Source organism: Cherax quadricarinatus, chromosome 28, assembly GCF_038502225.1.
Source record: "Cherax quadricarinatus isolate ZL_2023a chromosome 28, ASM3850222v1, whole genome shotgun sequence".
Lineage (NCBI taxonomy): Eukaryota > Metazoa > Arthropoda > Malacostraca > Decapoda > Parastacidae > Cherax > Cherax quadricarinatus.
In genome coordinates, this window is record NC_091319.1 from 2,509,460 (window position 1) to 2,529,453 (window position 19,994).

At 39.5% G+C, this 19,994-nt stretch overlaps 1 protein-coding gene and 1 pseudogene across 1 annotated transcript in view; both read right to left on the reverse strand.

Moving 5' to 3' along the window:
* Positions 1–1,718: 1,718 nt before the first annotated feature.
* LOC128693143 (nephrin-like) overlaps positions 1,719–19,994 on the reverse strand; it is a 30,898-nt gene continuing 12,622 nt past the window's right edge. The window contains exons 6-19 of the mRNA XM_070089560.1: positions 18,987–19,173; positions 14,793–14,905; positions 13,744–13,846; positions 12,598–12,764; positions 11,961–12,090; positions 11,469–11,614; positions 10,682–10,851; positions 10,069–10,233; positions 8,383–8,496; positions 7,308–7,452; positions 5,484–5,651; positions 4,569–4,684; positions 3,531–4,233; positions 1,719–2,701 (exon numbers count right to left, since the gene is read on the reverse strand). Of these exons, the coding sequence (XP_069945661.1) occupies positions 2,109–2,701; positions 3,531–4,233; positions 4,569–4,684; positions 5,484–5,651; positions 7,308–7,452; positions 8,383–8,496; positions 10,069–10,233; positions 10,682–10,851; positions 11,469–11,614; positions 11,961–12,090; positions 12,598–12,764; positions 13,744–13,846; positions 14,793–14,905; positions 18,987–19,173 (3,020 nt within the window). The 3' untranslated portion in view covers positions 1,719–2,108. The remainder of the gene's footprint in view (positions 2,702–3,530; positions 4,234–4,568; positions 4,685–5,483; positions 5,652–7,307; positions 7,453–8,382; positions 8,497–10,068; positions 10,234–10,681; positions 10,852–11,468; positions 11,615–11,960; positions 12,091–12,597; positions 12,765–13,743; positions 13,847–14,792; positions 14,906–18,986; positions 19,174–19,994) is intronic.
* Positions 8,153–8,272, reverse strand: LOC128693357 (5S ribosomal RNA; annotated as a pseudogene).

Sequence of the window (19,994 nt, forward strand, 5' to 3'; positions counted from 1 at the left end):
CTTTTATCAAGCCATTACGTAAGCCATCGTAATGGCTTGATAAAGCTCCTGGAGAGCGAAACATTGCCACAATAAAATGTCACACTAGTTACACTTGCGTCCTTTTACTTTACATACCTTCATTACGTGTTATATCATACCTTGTATATTTATTTATCCTCTTTTTCATAAAATATTTATTACTTATTACCAAACCTCTTTCTACACACGGCTCAATTAAAGGTTCCCCATTTTCATTTACCCCTGGCACCCCAAATTTACCTACTACTCCCTCCACAACATTTTTACCCACTTTAGCATTAAAATCCCCAACCACAAGTACTCTCATACTTGGTTCAAAACTCCACATGCATTCACTCAACATTTCCCAAAAATCTCTCTCTCTACTCTATACTTCTCTCTTTCCCAGGTGCATATACACTTACTATAACCCACTTCTCACATCCAACCTTTATTTTACTCCACATAATCCTTGAATTAATACATTTGTAGTCCCTGTTTTCCTGCCATAGCTTATCCTTCAACATTATTGCTACTCCTTCTTTAGCTCTAACTATTTGAAACCCCTGACCTAATCCCATTTATTCCTCTCCACTGAGGAATTAATACATTTGTAGTCCTTATTTTCCTGCCATAGCTTACCCTTCAACATTATTGACTCTAATCCCATTTATTCCTCTCCACTGAAACTCACCCACCCCCTTCAGGGGGTGGGTGAGTTCCTCAAAATATTCTTACCATCTACCTAATACCTCCATCTCCCCATCTACTAACTCCCCTACTCTGTTTTTAACTGACAAATCCATACTTACCCTAGGCTTTCTTAACTTGTTTAACTCACTCCAAAATTTTTTCTTATTTTCATTAAAATTTCTTGACAGTGCCTCTCCCACTCTATCATCTGCTCTCCTTTTGCACTCTCTCACCACTCTCTTTACCTTTCTTTTACTCTCCATATACTCTGCTCTTCTTATAACACTTCTGCTTTGTAAAAACCTCTCATAAGCTACCTTCTTCTCTTTTATCACACCCTTTACTTCATCATTCCACCAATCACTCCTCTTTCCTCCTGCCCCCACCCTCCTATAACCACAAACTTCTGCCCCACATTCTAATACTGCATTTTTAAAACTATTCCAACCCTCTTCAACCCCCCCACTGCTATATGGGTTTTTATCCACCTATTGGCTTTTTGCTTTTTCCACCCAAAGAAGCAGCTCAAGAAATATATCATCCTGCCAGGTATCTGCATCACACATGATATCTTTACCATTGAAGACCAGATGGGCCAGTTTATTTTTTTACACAACAGTATGAGTTTGTCATTCTAAGCTTTTTAGCTGATGTTCCTCAACTAACTTGGTGAGTGAATACCATCTCTCTCTTCTTCTGTAACGTGGGGAAGTTGAAAACTCCAAAGTTGTATATGATGATTGTTTTCCATAAAATCTTGAATTAACCTATCAAATACAAATAATCTACAAATTTTAGATCAAACTAGATGTTTCAGGTTGTTCTTACCTATTACAATGTCAAACCAAAACATTGTTTAGTTTCTTCTCACTTAATGACGGAGTTCTGTTCCTAAGACCATGTCGTTAAACAAATTCGTCGCCAAGTGAGGAGCATACTATAATAGTAGTGAGTTTGTGTCAACCATCTTTGATATTGTTTTAATGTCACCTTTGCACCATTTATAGCATTTCTGGTATATTTTTAAATGTTTATACAGTAGTGTACTGTATATTGAAATAAACAGTAGAAGAAATCAGCTCTAATATACATTATTTAGGTATGAATACTGGTCAGAGAGCTTGTTGTAAGTCTGAGGCATTGGTAAACAAGTACGTCACTAAGTGAAGAGAGGCTGTAATGATAATAGTTTCGTCTTAAATTTGTGAGTTAGTTATGGATTATTCCAGTGAGGCTGTTGTGATTTTTATTCATCTATGATAGAAAATTTAGTTTTGTATTTAGTAGCCAGTCTTTTAAGGAATGTGTAAGAAATTATACAGCCTCTTTTTTTATGTAAGGGGACATTAAAGTAGCTCTTCTTTTCCTCCCTTACCAGCTGCATTTTTAATAGTATTTTCCTATTTTGTGTAATCTTATCTATGGTCATCCATGCTTACATTTTGTGGACTCTTACATGAGCTATCTTGTCTACCATAATGCTGAGAAAACCTTGTTGGACCCAGTGTGACAGTGGAGGTAGTAGATGATGTGGAGGTATCAGTTGAACCTCTGGAGGCCATTGTTCCTCGCCCTGGACTGTCATGCAGATTTTCCTTCCATCCTACTCTCTTAGTGCTTGAAGGCTCTACTTTACATATGTCAGGCGTTACTGTGGATAATGTTGGATCTTGGTATGGAGCATTCCCATATCCTATTTTACCGCTGATACTGTTATGTCTAGTGCAACCTTTACCAATGGCTCTTGATCTTGCATAATAAATAGGAAATTCGTGTGCACTTCCATAGACAATTCTATGAGGCTGTGGTCCCTGAAGTTGAGTGCTGCTGCAGTCACTATTTTGACAACAGATATCCGTTTGCATTTCCATAAAAGGGTGGGGGCTAATATTGTGCGTGCTGCTGGGGGTGTAGTTATGAGCTGAATGAGAGCGCTGGAGGCTGGTATTCTGCGATGTTTTCAGGCAACTTCTACGTGGCTGTAGGGTGACATATCCCAGAGGAACATCTGAAATCCATAGTTTATTGAACCATAAAATCTGTTACAAATTTAAAAGGTATTATTGAAGTATTCTGGAAGAGTAGCTAAAAATATTTTTTAAGCAAAATCTGATATTAAAAAATCTCAACATGCAGTACATTTTGCATATATGTGATATCACCTCTTAAGATTTATACATAAGAACATTCCCTTTCAAGGGAAGTTTCTTGATTCTTGTGAGGGGCTCTTTATCCAAGGAATTATGCTTGTCTTCCTCCTTCCATTCCCCAGGTGATGTATGACCCCTTTATAATATAATAATATCATGACTCATGAAATTGTAATAACACAATTGTAAACAAACCATGAAACGGGTTGGGTTAGCACCCATGGCGAATGAGTCGTAAAACTTACATTTGTGGTCACAGTGGGGGTCATGCTAACCTCTGTATGGTGTGTACAAATATACCTAGTTGAATGAATCTTATTGTAGGGAGCTGGCCCAGTGGGTTATACAATGGCCTGGAGTTTTATAACTCACTTGCCTTGGGTTCAAACCCCACCCGTTTTGTGGTTAATAATAATATACAAGAATATTACCTTTTTTATAAAGACCTTATGAAAAGTCTGCATATATAACCTGACTTCCAGATATTAATGCTATATAATCCATATGGGTTTAGTGCTTGTTTTTTAATATAATTAATATAACTTACCAAAGCAGAAAATATCTCTTATTATATAAGTAAGAGTCTAAAAATCTTTGACTCCCATACAACTAGGTTCTCGATTTCATGATTACCTGTTTGTCACTGAATATTCAACTAGTTGTATTACAAAAAGGAAATCTATTCACCTGTAATTAATGACTGTCTACAGGTGACATCACAGCATCCTGGGCTAGATGTTGATAGCTGAGAGGGATTCAAACTGGAATGTAATGTTGACATATGTGCTTGACTAGGTGGTGATGATTGTGAATGCTTGCAATATGGCAAGCTTTGTTGATATTGGTTATGTTGCTCTTGCTCTAACTGCTGCTGGATGTGAGGTTGGCCATGATATATAACTTGTGTGGTTTGTCTTGGTGGTTGACAGGGAGAAGAGAGTGTTGCATGCATGTGTTTTGGTGAGAAGCCATACGAATCACTGCTTCGCTCAGATGATACAGACCTTTCATCATCTTCTGAAAAAGATTTAAGCAATTCTTTCTTTTGATGTGAAGAATGATGACTGTTGGAGGTCATTGGGCATACATCTGGTTTCAAGGAAGGGCCTGTTGTGCCAATTTCTGTTAAAATTAGTTTTTCTTGCTTTCGGGGACTTGTAGAAGCAAGGATGCTAACTGTGCTTTGGAGAGGTAATTCGCTCTTTTCAGGAGGAATTCTATCACTCTGAACATTAATTCCTCCATTCAGTAGGGGACTTTTGGTTCTAGTACTGGGATTGGTACTTTTCAGTGAATGTGGTGTGGCATGTGGTTCCGGACATTCTGTGATGTGTGGAGCAGTGAGACTGGATTGATCACTTTCATCCACTCTTGTCTGACACTCGAGTGACTGAAAAATAAGCATACTCTATGTCAGGGGAAGTTTATGAAGAACTTTCTGGAAGAGTTACTGCATATTATGTGGCTTGTCTGGAATTTGGTGATTTTGTGTCAAAAGGGTTACTTGACAACACTTGGAAAATAGCACACATTGTGACACTTTCAAAGGTATTCAAATTATAGGCCTCTTTCACTGTCAAGCATTATTTTAAAAGTTCTGGAAAAAGATATTAGGATAAAATACTGTTCTTTATGGCCATAGACATATATGAATTATTCAGTTGATTTTTTCAGGCTTATAATTGAGCAATATTAAAAGTTTATTGCTTTGAAATCATGTCTTACCTTGTACTCAGGAGGAGGGACATCACTCATTGATGTAAGGGGCAGTTCATCACAGTGGCCAGCATCTCCAAAAGTGGGTGTGTATATGTCTAAAGTAGTCATCTTGCTTGAAGATGCTAAGATAATTTAATACACATTTATATAGTGTATGGAATTGTTTGTAAGGCATATACTTTAATGCGTTGCATCTCTTAAGTGATGGAGAATGATCATAATATTATTTATGAATAATGAAGGTGAGTCTTTGAAATAAAGTGAAAATATAATGCTGGAGTTTAGAAGATTATTTGTTTATGCATAAACATTGTTAATTATGAATATAAGGTTTTAATAGCAATTCTGAGCTTCTTATTTTATAAATATAATGTGTTCTACACTAGTGTCACAACTGGGTTAGATAACCAAGGACTGAGTTTGGTGCATTGGAAAAATGTCTCATTATTTTGTCAGCTCGAAGTTTCACTTTGGCAACTGAACTGCTGAAAGTTAGGTTATTATATTAGAATTTCTATTAACTTTTACTTACCAGAGTAAAAAGCACTTGTGTGTATAGCATCATACGTAACTACTCTTCCAGGCAACTCGGTCTTTTTTGTTTCAGAAGCAGAAATACACCACATACATTATTCTCATACACCATTCTCCACCACAATCAGATCTTGCACTTTTAAATCACTTTTGGACAAAATCTTATACATTTTCATTTCAAAGGAAATTTAGTTTTTGTACATAAATCATTACTGGCTCACTGTTGCAATAGCAGGTAATAACAGTCAGTCTACCACTTTCATTCACTTACTGTCCCAAGTTATCCCTTTCGAGTTGCACACAGCCATACGTACCCGCAATACTCATGATAGGCAGTTGCGGGTACACCGCCTACGTCCGAGACCAGTCCTCCAAGTTCTGAATTACCTGATATATTTCTTTTTATCGCTCGGTGTCTCAGAAAGCAAACAATTATTGAGATATTGAGGACAAGAAGGGCAGTTCCAGTGAGAGAGATGAGAAGCAGGATCAAGCGAGGTACTCGTGGCTGCTGACTGTCCACAGTACTGCCGCTGGCCACTTCCTCCATCATGCCTGAGGGAGGACACAGAAAAACAGAGATATTATATAATGGAAAGTTTACACGACTTCACTTTTAACATGTAATAAAGGTGTTGAGCAAATGATGGCAATGAAGCACTTAGAAAATATCAAGTACATAATTCAAGTGTTTAATAGAAATGAAAGAAATGCTAATGGAGTAATAGAAGAGTCAGTGTACAAAGATCAGGACTCTCCAAGGGACATGCATTGTTGTTAGTGAAGGCCTTTTGATCCAAAGAACTGGAGCTACTCTCCCTTTCCTTGGACCAAATCTGATTGCCTTTCCTCATGGTACTGTATATGGCCCCTGTGGGTTTAGTACTTTCCCCATTCCTCCAATAAAATAAAATATACAAATATCAAAAAGATGATAAACATCAAATAACAAAATAATGGTAGTACAGTACAGTACTGCATAACTAAATGTCAAGTAAGGAAACTTTCCCTCAAGGGAGGTCCCACAGTGCTGTGAGGGGCTCTTGATTCAAGGAATTGGACTTTGTCTCCACTTTGTTGGATCAAACATGATTACTCCCCCATTTTCCAGGTGCTGCATGATTCCTATGGGTTTACAGCATCCTCCTAAACATGGTAAAAAATAAAAGAAAACTGTTTACTAGATAAATTTTGCACCTCAGCCATCCTCCATCAAAGATTATGTGAATTATTTTATTTACATTACTCATGCATCAGCTGTCATGTGCAGACATCACATTATATAAAGAAAGGGGATTTATACCAAGGAATGCTTTTTTTATATAAAATGAATCTCTTCAAAGGGATTTCCTTGCTGTTAGCAAGGGGAGGCTCATGATCCAAGGAATTGAAACCTCTCTCTCGGACTGCCTTGTGGGGAGGAGTATTGAGGAAGATCATGCAGATATTTAAGTTCTATGAAAGACGAAGTGAACATTAGAAACACGAAGGGAAAGATGTAGCATGTGGTATGACGAGGCTTTATTGGAAAGAAAGAAGTTTATTAGAGGCAAAAACGAGGAATCATGTATTAATGTTGGTAGAATTACCGATAAGAGGAATCGTCTCAAAACTGCTAATTCTCTGAATGACCCTTGTGGGTTTAGTGCTTAGTTCTCATTGTAATGCTACTAATACTATTTATTGTCTTCGGTCTGAAGAATCCTGGTTTGCAGGTGTAATGTTTTGTCAATAAAGATACCAAAGTGTTGCAGATGGGTCTTATTATCTTGATGGTATTGTAGACAACCAATAGTTTGTTTTGTGCTTTTGAGTGTGAATCAAATGGGATTGTACATAGTTAATGATAAACTTTATTTCTATAAGAAATGATTCCCCCTCAAGGGAGGTTCCTTGATGCTGGTGAGGGGCTCTTGATCTAGGGAATTGGATCTGTGCTCCAGTTCCCTGAATAAAGCCTGAATACCTACTATCATCCCCACCACAGGTGCTGTATAATCCTATGGGTTTAGCACTTCCTCATGAGTATAATAAAAAATGGCTTATAATTGGGAAGGAAAAGGCAATAATACTGACATACTTAAAATAAAGCCCCTGGTTTTATAGATCATTTTGGGCAACCTTAACTTATAATTACTTAAGGATAGTATTTGTTTTTCATAATCATTACTCGTCAATGTATACTTACTTAAAACCAACATCTGTCCTTACCAGGTATAGTTATTGCTGTGGGTGGTGAGCTGTAGTCTGAGTAGCCTTTATCATTATAAGCTGAAATGCTGAAGGAATACTCAGTGCCAGGAATTAGACCTCTGATGGTGGTAGTTGATGAGTTGCTTCCGGGAATATCCACAAGCTGGCAATGAATGAGACAGGAAATAGTAATAATCTTATACTATATTTAAACAAAATAATAATAGATACTGTACACAAAGTGAGTATGTGTGTGTGTGTGTGTTCACCTAATTGTACTCATCTAATTGTGGTTGTAGGGGTCGAGACTCAGCTCCTGGCCCTGCCTCTTCACTGACCGCTACTAGGTCCTCTCTCTCTCTGCTCCCTGAGAGTTATCATACCTCGCCTTAAAGCTATGTATAGTTCCTGCCTCCACTACATCACTTGCTAGACTATTTCACTTCCTGGCAACTCTATGACTGAAGAAATACTTCCTAGCATCCCTTTGACTCGTCTGAGTCTTCAACTTCCAATTGTGACCCCTTGTTTCTGTGTCCCCTCTCTGGAACATCTTGTCTCTGTTCACCTTATCTAGTCCACGCAGTATTTTGTATATCATTATCATGTCCCCCCTAACTCTCCTGTCTTCCAGTGTCGTCAGGCCGATTTCCCTTAACCTTTCTTCGTATGACATTCCCCTTAGCACCGGAACTAGCCTTGTTGCAAACCTTTGCGCTTTCTGTAATTTCTTGTGTGTGTGTGTGTGTGTGTGTGTGTGTGTGTGTGTGTGTGTGTGTGTGTGTGTGTGTGTGTGTGTGTGTGTACTCGCCTAGTTGAGGTTGCAGGGGTCGAGTCATAGCTCCTGGCTCTGAAAAGATTTATGCCAACAGCATTTGGTGTTCCCAGGCGGTCACCCATCCAAGTACTAACCAAACCCAACGTTGCTTAACTTCGCTGATTGGACGAGAAGCGGTGCGTTCAACGTGTGTGTGTGTGTGTGTGTGTGTGTGCGTGTGTGTGTGTGTGTGTGTGTGTGTGTGTGTGTGTGTGCGTGTGTGCGTGTGTGCGTGTGTGCGTGTGTGCATGTGTGCATGTGTGTGTTAGCACTTACTTCATATTCATAGGCACCAGTAGCCTGGTACTTTATTTTGAAGCCAGTAGGTTGTGCTCCAAGGTTTTCACTCATCCACGTCACGACGGCAGTGTTGGTAGACACAGTTGTGATCTGCCATTAAAATTATCAAGAAATTTAAAACTTTATATTTCGTCACAAATTTTTATTATTATAATTATGGGGAAGAGCTAAACCCATAGGATTATACAGTGCATGTGGGGGGGGGGACAGAAGGCATTCAGGCCCAATTCGGAAAACTGGAGCACAGATCCAATTCCCTAGATCAAGAGCCCTTCACCAGCATCAAGGAACCTCCCTTGAAGGGATTGTGTCACAAAGAAAAAGTTTTACCCAATTACTTAGCTTAATCCCCCCCATCCACTGATTAGTGGAAGGAGGATTTAATCCCCCATCCGCTGATTAGCGGAAGGAGGATCAAGCCTCCACCACTCACTGGGCTGAATAATTCATAAGGGTTTAACACTTTATGTAACTAAATCAATTTGATCTGGCTTTTTATTGTGCTTTGCAATGCCAATTAATTTTTTAATAAAATGAGGTATCAAACTTCCCCTTCTTAAGCACTAAGGAATTGGAGTGTTAAGTTGAAAATTAAATTGATCCTCACATCGTCACAAAAATAACCCATAAAGTTTTTTCACAATTCCTTTGAGCAATAAGAAGTTTAGATTTTCATTTTCATTTAACAGGTCACAACAAAATCAGAAATAAAGCTTAATTCAATTATATTTTTTTACAAGGCTATGCTCGAGTACATTTTTTGGGATAGTAGACTAATAGATGTTTTATAAAGATAAGAGCGAGACAAATCTCTCTAGAAACGACTGGCTGGACACGCCACTTCACCAGTAAACTCTACGGATGTCACAACCCTAGTTTCAATTACTTATTTTCCAGGTTTACATTCAATTCAATTCAATTCAAAGTTTATTCTCTATAAGGATTACAATGCTGAGTTTACAGAAATTTGGTTATTGTTTGGTTTACATGTAGTAAAATTGTGATTACCTCATAATTTGTAAAATATTACAAATTATGAGGTAAGTTGGTATTATGGCTAAGTGACTAAATACTAGTTTGTGAGTCTAGCAATGTGAATGCTTTTGTTTTGGCACAGTACATAGTTTCAGCATTGGAGTATCACAGGATTCATTATTTTAAGACTGAGATTAATATTTCTGTTTATGGTCAAATGAGTGAGTGAGTGTAAGTGTGAACCACCAGGTGGTATTCGTGTAGTTAGTTGACGGGGTGTATCAGGGAGATAAGATGTTTTCTAATGGTAGTTTTGAAGGTGATGAATGTGTCTGCTTGACTGGGTTGAATTCTGGATCCTAGGCTTCTTGAAGGTGTTGATTTACAGCTCCTGTGCCCCCTCCAGGGTGTTTATTTGCATATTTTGAGGGTGTTAAGCTATAAGTGCTAGGTTTCTTGAGTGCTGAGCTAAAGATCCTCTTGAGAGAGTTCACTTCTCTCTCCAAGGTATCTTACAAGAGTTGAGCTGCAGCTCCTCTGCCTCTAAAAGATTTTGATCTACAGCGAGGAACTTTTGATCAAAAGGAATTAGACATGACCTTCCTTTCCTCGAATTAAACCTGACTGCCTCCCGTTACTAATTTAGCGTCTCCCAGCTCACATAACATTACTCCCAGCAGTACTTACATTGAAGAATCTTGGAGGAGACGGAACCACAGGAGAACTGAGAGTGAAGATCACAGTGTAGGAGCCGCGGGAGTTGTGTGCGGTACAGCTGTAGTTGGTGTAGTCGTAGATGTTGATGTCTCTCATCTCCAGCATTGATGACCACTCAATCACTCGGTCCGTCAACTGGTAACAATCAAAGTTATTGTGATTATAATTGGCAGGGTTTATTAGGTTTTAAATTCTATTGATTATATATATATATATATATATATATATATATATATATATATATATATATATATATATATATATATATATATATAGAATATATATATACTATATTTATTTTCCAGAGCATCTGCATACAAATTCTATTATATTATTTTATATTTTAAATGCACTAAACATTTCCTTAAAGCCTTAACATTCATCATTCTGGCCAATGTTTGGTGAGTATTAGTGTAGGAGTATGTAACGTCTATGTTAAATTGTTTAATATATACTTTTAGCAGGAGCATTTCTCACATGAAACCATAACCTCTTTTAAAAGCGGTTCTTTTAAAGGAACACGAAAGCCAACCCTCAGCGTTCAACGGGACCTGTGTATATATATGAAAGAGTTCAGTTTAACCTGCGGGACGTGGATGGAATACTTTTTGTTGTTAGAAAGCACTTGTCCTTCACTGGTGGCCCATCTGAAGATTGGTGCTGGTGCTGCTCTCACACGACAGTCCAGGCGTGCTGTAGCTCCCACTGCTGCTCTGGATGGCCCTACCACTTCTTCAGTATTCTCAGGCGCTTCTGTTAAGTGATGACAGCAAGTTGCAAGTTATCTGAGATACCTGTAAAGATATATCCTAGGAAACATTGCTTTATTGTGATCCCGTGTTATTTAAATGGGGTGTGAAGTGTAGCTGGGAAAGGCCAGTGGATGCTGACCAACTGACTGGTTAACACCCATATCAGGTGATGGTGTTGTTTCCTAACAAATAATCCAGTCATAAGAAGGTGATCGATAAGAGTCTTGAATCAACTATAGTTCCTCCTAAAACCTTCAGTGGTCATCAAATAATCAATACAAAAGTTTTCAGTTAATTGTTAAATTATCTATCTTGTCAGTGCTCAGTCCCACTGCAAATTATGATCTCCAAGGGAATTTATGTTTTAATTTTGGAATTACGCTATTGATTTTGGTTGTATTAAGTTCGTTCTACACCATAATGATAAAGGGGGCTAAAAACTGCCTACAAAACGGCTAATGTTCAGACATTTGTACAAATAATTAGTAATTAACTTATTACGTCACTAAATTCTCATGATATCTTCATCGATGCACAAATACTGAATCAATAATGAATCTTTTTGTGAATATTTTTTATTTCTATTTCCATTTACTGGCTGATGAGAAGGTAACTCACGCGTGACCACAACAGCAGTGGAGGCAGGAGGTGAGGAGGACACAACATTGGAGGCATAACACAAGTAGATGCCAGTGTCATCTCGCGATGCCCACTCTATCACTAGACGAGCTTCGCCCATGCCCGTGGCAAGTAAGGTCGCTGAGCTGTGGTTACAACAACCACTGTGAGTCTCCAAAATTCTACACAAACCACTGCTAATGTGGCAGAATGAAACACGAATTTATCTTTGTCTAATCATTGTCGGGTATAACTATGCCGTTTTCACCAAGATACACATGTCTACCTAAAGTATATACACGGCAAGATTGTTCTTAATATTTCTGTTATATAAAGTATTGTGGTATGAGAATAAGCCAGTGTACATATAAACGTTCAGATCCTAGTTTTCCCGTATTCATTTACTAAAAGCAACAGATTAGATCAGTGATTCAATATCTGAGACACATCTGGTGTTGTCAGTTGCATCCTGTACAGGTGAAAGCAGCTCACCTGGTGTTATCAACATCTCTGGTCCAGGTGATGTTAGGTGTTGGGTTGCCAGTTGCTGAGCATAATATTGTGGCAGCTCCATCCTCATCTACCACCACTCGCTCGGCTGCCATCACATCCTCTGGTCCATCTATTGACCACATCCACACACTCAGTCATCTCACTATGCACATAATTCTTTATATTTGTCATTGGTCTCAGTCATAAGAAAATAGTTACATTATATGCAAGATTTAACTTTAAATTGCGCCTTATATTTCTGTTACTCTGTATGACTCAAACTATATGATTAATTTGTGAACACGACTACTACTACTACTACTACTACTACTACTAATAATAATAATAATAATAAGGGAGCAACTTAAATATATTAAAGCATATTAATCAGGAATATCCTGCGACTACAATTATGCAAATAATGGAGTTAATTCAAACCATACCACAGGTGGGGATAGAACCCGCGATCAGAATCATAAAACTCCAGACCGACACGCTAGTTGCTGGGCCAGCTGTCTTCTATCCATGCCCGTGGTATGATTTGTTTGCAATCGTGTCATTACGAGTTAATTCAAAGCTTGGAACACTCTCTGCCATTACTACTATCACCATAAAATATAAACATGTGAAGACGGACACAAGACGTTGATGGTGAAGGATGAGTTGAGAGCAGAGTTGTTAGCTCGAGCGACCACCGTGTAGTTGCCAGCCTGGTGACGGTGTACCTTCCTTAGTCGTAGTTCCCCGCTGTCTCCACCCTGGTCCTCAGTCTCCACTGCCCCGGGACCACGCCACCAGCTGTACCTGTGCACCTTTTTGTTATTTAACCTGCTATGCTCATTAATAAAGTCGTGTTGAAGCCATATGCATATATTTTAGGAAGCTTTGAAAACCCAGACGAGAGCTTCCACCCACCCCTCCCATCCTGTGTGAATCACGGCAGCCACAACGAAGAGTTGAATTTAAACCACTTTTGTGTTGAATGACTAGTGGAACCTTAACTAGTCTCATAACTTTAGTATTTCTTAAAGTATACAGTTTTATACAATTCTTCTTCACAATAAAAACTTATATAAGTGATAGATGACAGGTCTCAGGTTTCTAGTGTTTACTGATAGAAGCAATGACCTGTCATGTCAGGAGGAGAGGCACAAATCAGAACCTGTTCATTATTGTGTAGCACTCCTCTTAAATTTCATGAGTTATGTGACGTTCAGGTTATCATCTATTATAATGCAGAGGAGCTATGTAGTACACAAGATATAAAAGAATTATACCAGGCGTCACTACGTGACAAACAGCACTCTCGTAAAACACCATTCAGTGCTCAGGACACATAATTTTAACTTTCTCTCTACTTATTACCTTTCTTACTGATCTATCCTTCCCCATTCCACCCCCTCCCCATGATTCCCATCCTTGAAATGACCTAACCAATAAGAATATGTTTAAGTCCTGCTAATACCTTAGACTATCAAAAGAAAGGGCAAATAGGGTGCAAACTAACATAATTATCTAAGCACGCTGAGGAAAATGAGCGACTATAATCAAAATAAGGAAAGTGAGCATTCATTATTTAAACAAATATTGAGAAATTATATACACGGTCTCCTGAGCTTGGCCTCTGATAACCTTCCACTTCGACTGCTGACTAATATTAGATTTGACAAAACCTTCTTCTTGTGTAGTTACAGTTCTCCTTCCTATGTACGTTTTAAAAAATGTGAATTTAAAAGTAAACATCAGGTTTGTGTGAGGTAGTGTCGAAGGAGTGATGTCTTACCTGACGGGTCCAGGGTTGGCAGTAGCCTGGGCGCTCAGTGTGAGGTTGGCACCCTCAAGTACGTCCAGCACCCCTGACGGAGCCAATACCCACATCGCCCCGTCTGCAGCCAAATAATTACATCGTTAGAACATAAGGTTGGTATATATGGTAATATAAAAGGTTAGTGCACCTAGATAATACCTACGATTGATGTATGATAGTACAATCATGCACATAACGAATATATATGTGGGTAGTAGGTGCGGATGGTTTAGGTACATTATACCTCTGTACATTATTTGGTGCTTGTCTGTTTAGTGTTGAACTATTAATGTTTAGATTGAGATTATTATTTTAGCAAAGAAACTACATGATTAGCCCAGTGTTGGATTATAAACAGTTATCAAAATTACATTAGTTATATTTTATACTGTTACTTTTAATTATCATGCAGACTATATGTATATGTGAAAGATGCATATATTCAATAAAAATAAGTGTTTTTTTATGCATTGTTTTAACAAATCCTTAGACTATTGATTAGAAAAAAAGATTTTCTGTTTATACCCTGGAGACGACATGTCTGCATCATGCCCTACTGTACTAAACTTATTTAGGCACAGGTACACAGAAGTACAATTATCGTGCCTAGTAACGTATTTGTAAATTGTCAAGGGTAACCCCCCAAAAAACTAAAGTGATTTATTTTCTCTGGGGTCCTTTGGAAGGACAAGCAAGCATGTAATACAGTCACAGTGCCAAGATCAAGGACAGCAACACTTAATCTGAGAGAACATTTAAAAGAAGGGCTGAGGGAGCAGCACAGAGAAAGGGAGCTGAGTGTGCAACACATAAGCAGTACGAGAGCTGAGAAAAATTTAGACAAAAGATAGATAAGCTAGAAACATTTATGTAATTTGAGAAAGAAATAGCTGAGTAAAAAGCCGGGAGCAATAAGAGGCGAGGCAGAAACGGAAACAGGGAGAAACAGGAGCTGGGAACTGGAGGAGAGCACATAATAGGAGTTCAGAGAAGATCAAGAAGACGTGAAAGAGAGCAACACAGACGCAAGACGTTGAGTGTGATGTTGTTAGAGACGGCGGCTCCTAAGCCGTTGTCCGCCTCGCAGCTGAAGGTTCTTCCGTTGTCCTCAGCGGCTGTCTGCACCCTCACCTCGGACCTGTAGGACACAGGAAGCTGCGGTTAACACAACAGAGGAAGCTGCGGTTAGCACAACAGAGGAAGCTGCGGTTAACACAACAGAGGAAGCTGCGGTTAACACAACAGAAGAAGCTGCGGTTAAAGAGGGCATAGGAAGCTACACCTCAACACGGTGTAGGAAGGTGACATTAACCAAGGGAGAAGATCAGAAAAAAAAACTTGATATTTCGGTCCATCCTGAACCGTTTTCAAGTCGTGAATAAATAAACAAATAAATAAATAAAAATAAATGAAAACCAGTGGTGGGAGATGAAAAAACAACAAAGATTAAGTCAAGTAATATGTGTGATGAAGATGAAAGGGTTTGGCAGTTTACTAGAACTAAGAGAGACAAGCATCAACAGAAACGAAGCTGATATTAATATTTTTGTCAGAGATGTGTGCACATAACTGCTAAGTTAACAAGACTGTGTGAAGACTCAACAGAAATAAAGCCAGGTTTGGAAGGTGATCAGCTTGCGGACTGGCAAAGGTCTCTCCCCTCTCAAGAAGGGTGACTCCATGCTGAATAAAAGGTCGTGATTGTATTGATTGTATTGATTGTACTCTTCCCTGCCTTTGATCAAGCCTGAATGCCTACCATTACTCGCTGCTCTCCACTATGAGCATAGGATATTACCATGAAAATAGGGAAGACGAGACAATGAAGTGCAAAACAAAAAATAGGAACTTCAGAGTTGGTAAAATGATAAAAGAGGCAGAGAGCGCGAAGAAAGAGAGAGAAGAACACGGTGAAAGTCAGATATATAATTTTGATAAGTTGTGATTAAAGACACATAAGCAAACACTTAGGATATATATGGAGTGAACAAGGTCCGGGGACCTTCAGAGTCGGCAGACAGAGGATCAGAGAGGCAGAGTGCGCCAAGGATCAGAGAGGCAGAGTGCGCCAAGGATCAGAGATGCAGAGTGCGCCAAGGATCAGAGAGGCAGAGTGCGCCAAGGATCAGAGATGCAGAGTGCGCCAAGGATCAGAGAGGCAGAGTGCGCCAAGGATCAGAGAGGCAGAGTGCGCCAAGGATCAGAGAGGCAGAGTGCGCCAAGGATCAGAGAGGCAGAGTGCGCCAAGGATCAGAGAGGCAGAGTGCGCCAAGGATCAGAGAGGCAGAGTGCGCCAAGGATCAGAAAGGCAGAGTGCGCCAAGGATCAAAGATGCAGAGTGCGCCAAGGATCAGGATAACTAAAACACTCGTCTTTACCAATGCTGCATGATAGGAAAAGTAAAGAATATAATTACCATTGTGCATAGGCGGCAATGAACGGATGAAAAAAAGTCATTCACACAGCAGTGGAAATGAAGTAGGAAACTAAATTCCAGTTCGGTATAAAACTTGATATAGAGAAAGCAAGAGGAATATTAGCAATAAATAACAGAGTTGAAATAGAATAATTATAAAGCCAGATGCATGTATGAGGGATACTGATGTCGGTGAATGGCTTTCGATCCAAGGAACTGGATATACTCTCCTCTTTGTTGGATCAAACCTACTTACCTCCCATTTCCCATGGCCTGTTGGAACTCTACTGATTTAGAGCTGCTTTGAATATAATAATAATAATAATAATAATAATAATAATAATAATAATAATAATAATAATAATAATAATACCAAAAAGTGGAACGTTTAAAAATATTTTCACGGCTCTACTGACGTCCTTCAGCTCAGGATAATACATTGCAGTAATTTGCATATGCAACCCATCTGTGTGATGCAACATGACAGGGGAAACTCTAACCACTTTTCTCTTCACTGGATCAGATCTAATTACCTTTTATTCGGTAAAAGCTCTATGGCTTCTACAGGTTTAAAGCTTTCCCAGGACTATGGTAATAATACTATCAGCCGTGGATAATTTAATCAGTATAAGGAGGATCAGGAGGGGCCAGGAGCTGTGAATCGACTCCTGCTACCACAACTAGATGAGTACACACACACACACACCATCAGGTGTACATATCCAGAGGCGTACAACATATATCAAAGTACATCATATGTACAGTTTATATAAAAAAACTGCAATTATCTCTATTAAAGTCTTCTACAGCAACTGTTTATCCAGTCTGTGTTCCCAAGGCTCTGTCTATTCTGTCTGCGTTTATCCTGTTCGTTTTCCTAAGCCTGTGATCATCTACGTTCCTGAGACTGTTTATCCACTACATTTCTGATAGACTCTATCCATTATGTGATCCCGAGGCTCTGTGTACTACCCATCCTCTGCATTGAGGCTCTGTTTACTCAGTATTCCTGAGACTTTCTCCACTCTGGGTTCTGAAGTAAACTTTTGATTGCTTGAGAGCTGGGGCTGCTGGCTGTGTTCTCGTGTCTTGAACAAGTTTGCTACGGGAAATGGAAGTTGTCCCGTAAGTCAGGAATTATCAAGACACTGACACACGTAACATCATCACTCCTGATACCATTCGTCGTGTTCTTGTTGACTGGATATCTCTTCTACATTCCTGGATCACTAGTAACTGTGCTCACCTTGACCGCGTTTTATGAGTAAAAGCCTTTTATTGTTGCTTTTTTTTCCCACTTGGTTCCAGACTCATGGAAAACTTTGTGTTTACTCAGTTATATTTGACAAAGTCCTTTATCCAGGGAAGAATAAAACAATACCTTGACTAGAACAATACACAAATAACCCTTATGTAGGAGAATGAAACATATGACGATGTTTCGGTCCGACTTCGACTATTAACTAGTCACCATTAACTAGTTAGTGGCCCAGTCCAGACAGAAACGTCGAAAAATTTCATTCTCCTATGCGAGGGTTATTTGTGTATTCTTTATCCAAGAAGTGAAGAGTTGTCATTCTCTTTCTCAGATCAAGCCCGACTGTCATTAGTTTTCATTACCTCCGACTCTACATGACCCTAACGGCTTTAGCACTCCTCTATGAATGTAACTGCAACAATGAACAACGGCAATCCAATTTCGCTCAACTCTCAAGGCGATACTGAATGATCCAGACTGACCTACCGTTATGTTGTGACTAATAATCTAACAAGCAAAATGACTGGTCAGTCTTACAACCTTCTGCTTACATTCAGTATAGGTACGTGGAAGTACACGGACGTATATGGAAGTACATGACCATACATGGGAAAGACAGACAGCAGAGGACTTAGAGAGCCACAGCGAGGCTGTCTACTGAGAACTATCTACTTCTACCTGTATTAAGAACTTTCGTGTATTATTTAGGTGTGGGACTTGGAGACAGGAAAGTGAAATTATGTAGATAACCACAAACTTGAAGTAGATAACCACAATTTGCAAGTAGATAACCACAACTTGCAAGTAGATAACCACAAACTTGAAGTAGATAAGCACAATTTGCAAGTAGATAACCACAACTTGCAAGTAGATAACCACAAACTTGAAGTAGATAAGCACAATTTGCAAGTAGATAACCACAATTTGCAAGTAGATAACCACAACTTGCAAGTAGATAACCACAACTTGAAAGTAGATAACCACAATAGGTAACAGATTTCTTGCAGCTATATCCTCTGAATTATGTCGGAAACGATATTGGAAAAAAATTACACGTGGAAAATATTTTACGAATTATTAAAAGAATACATCGATGTACAATTAAAAAATATATATGTACATAAAAACGAAACTGAATATAAATGAGATGAGAGTTTAGATTTTTGAAGTTAAATTTTGTAGTTGTGGGTGAACCCCAACCCACCTGTTAGTGAACCCAAACCCACCTGTTAGTGAACCCAAACCCACCTGTTAGTGAACCCAAACCCACCTGTTAGTGAACCCAAACCCACCTGTTAGTGAACCCAAACCCACCTGTTAGTGAACCCAAACCCACCTGTTAGTGAACCCAAACTCACCTGTTAGTGAACCCAAACCCAGATGTTAGTGAACCCTCAACCCACCTGTTAGTGAATCCAAACCCACCTGTTTATGATACCACAACCCACCTGTGAAGGATGGTTTTTCTATTTACCTGCGAAGGAGGTTCCACACCGCATCTGTTTAGGGTGCCACAACCCACCTGCTTAGGGTGCCACAACCCACCTTGTTACGGTGCCGCCGAAGAGTCCGTGTGTGTGAGTGACGGTGGGGTGAGCCAAGTGAATGCCATGAGAGTGCCAAGTGATGGTGGAGGGAGGCACACTGGATGTTGTCTCACAGACAAGGATAGCCACCTGTCCAGCATCCACCTTACTGGGGTTCACCCAGCCAGACACTTCCCACGGTGCGACTGTGGAGACAACACTTGTGTGAAGCTAGGGAAGGTAGGGAGGAGGGAAAGAGGGATAGAAAGAGGGATAGAAAGAAGGAGGGAGGGAGAGGAAGTGAAGGATGAGAGAAGAAAAAGAAGAGAACCCACTCTCCCTACCGTAAATTTCTCGAAAAGGCAGCAGTAACATAATACATAGGATCTGATGGAATTAAATCACTTCTGTGCAGTCGTGTAGGTTCCCATTCTATCAACATTAACTCCAATTCTATTACTAAGAGGATTCTTTAAGGTTTTTGTCAATACTTCATAGAGAAAGAGAAACAGTTTGCCTGCTTATAAAATTCTAGTAAATTATTCACTATTATTAATAACTGGAGGCTAATTCGATGTGTATATTAACACACAATAAATCATTCATTGTAGGAATGAAGCCAGAAGCTCCAGTGAAGTGTTTCTGGGAGACCAAACTACCAGGTGGGAGACCGCACAACCACCTGGGAGACCCAATTATCACCTGGGAGACCCAACTATCACCTGGGAGACCCAACTATCACCTGGGAGACCCAGCTATCACCTGGGAGACCCAACTATCACCTGGGAGACCCAACTATCACCTGGGAGACCCAGCTATCACCTGGGAGACCCAACTATCACCTGGGAGACCCAACTATCACCTGGGAGACCCAGCTATCACCTGGGAGACCCAACTATCACCTGGGAGACCCAACTATCACCTGGGAGACCCAGCTATCACCTGGGAGACCCAGCTATCACCTGGGAGACCCAACTATCACCTGGGAGACCCAGCTATCACCTGGGAGACCCAACTATCACCTGGG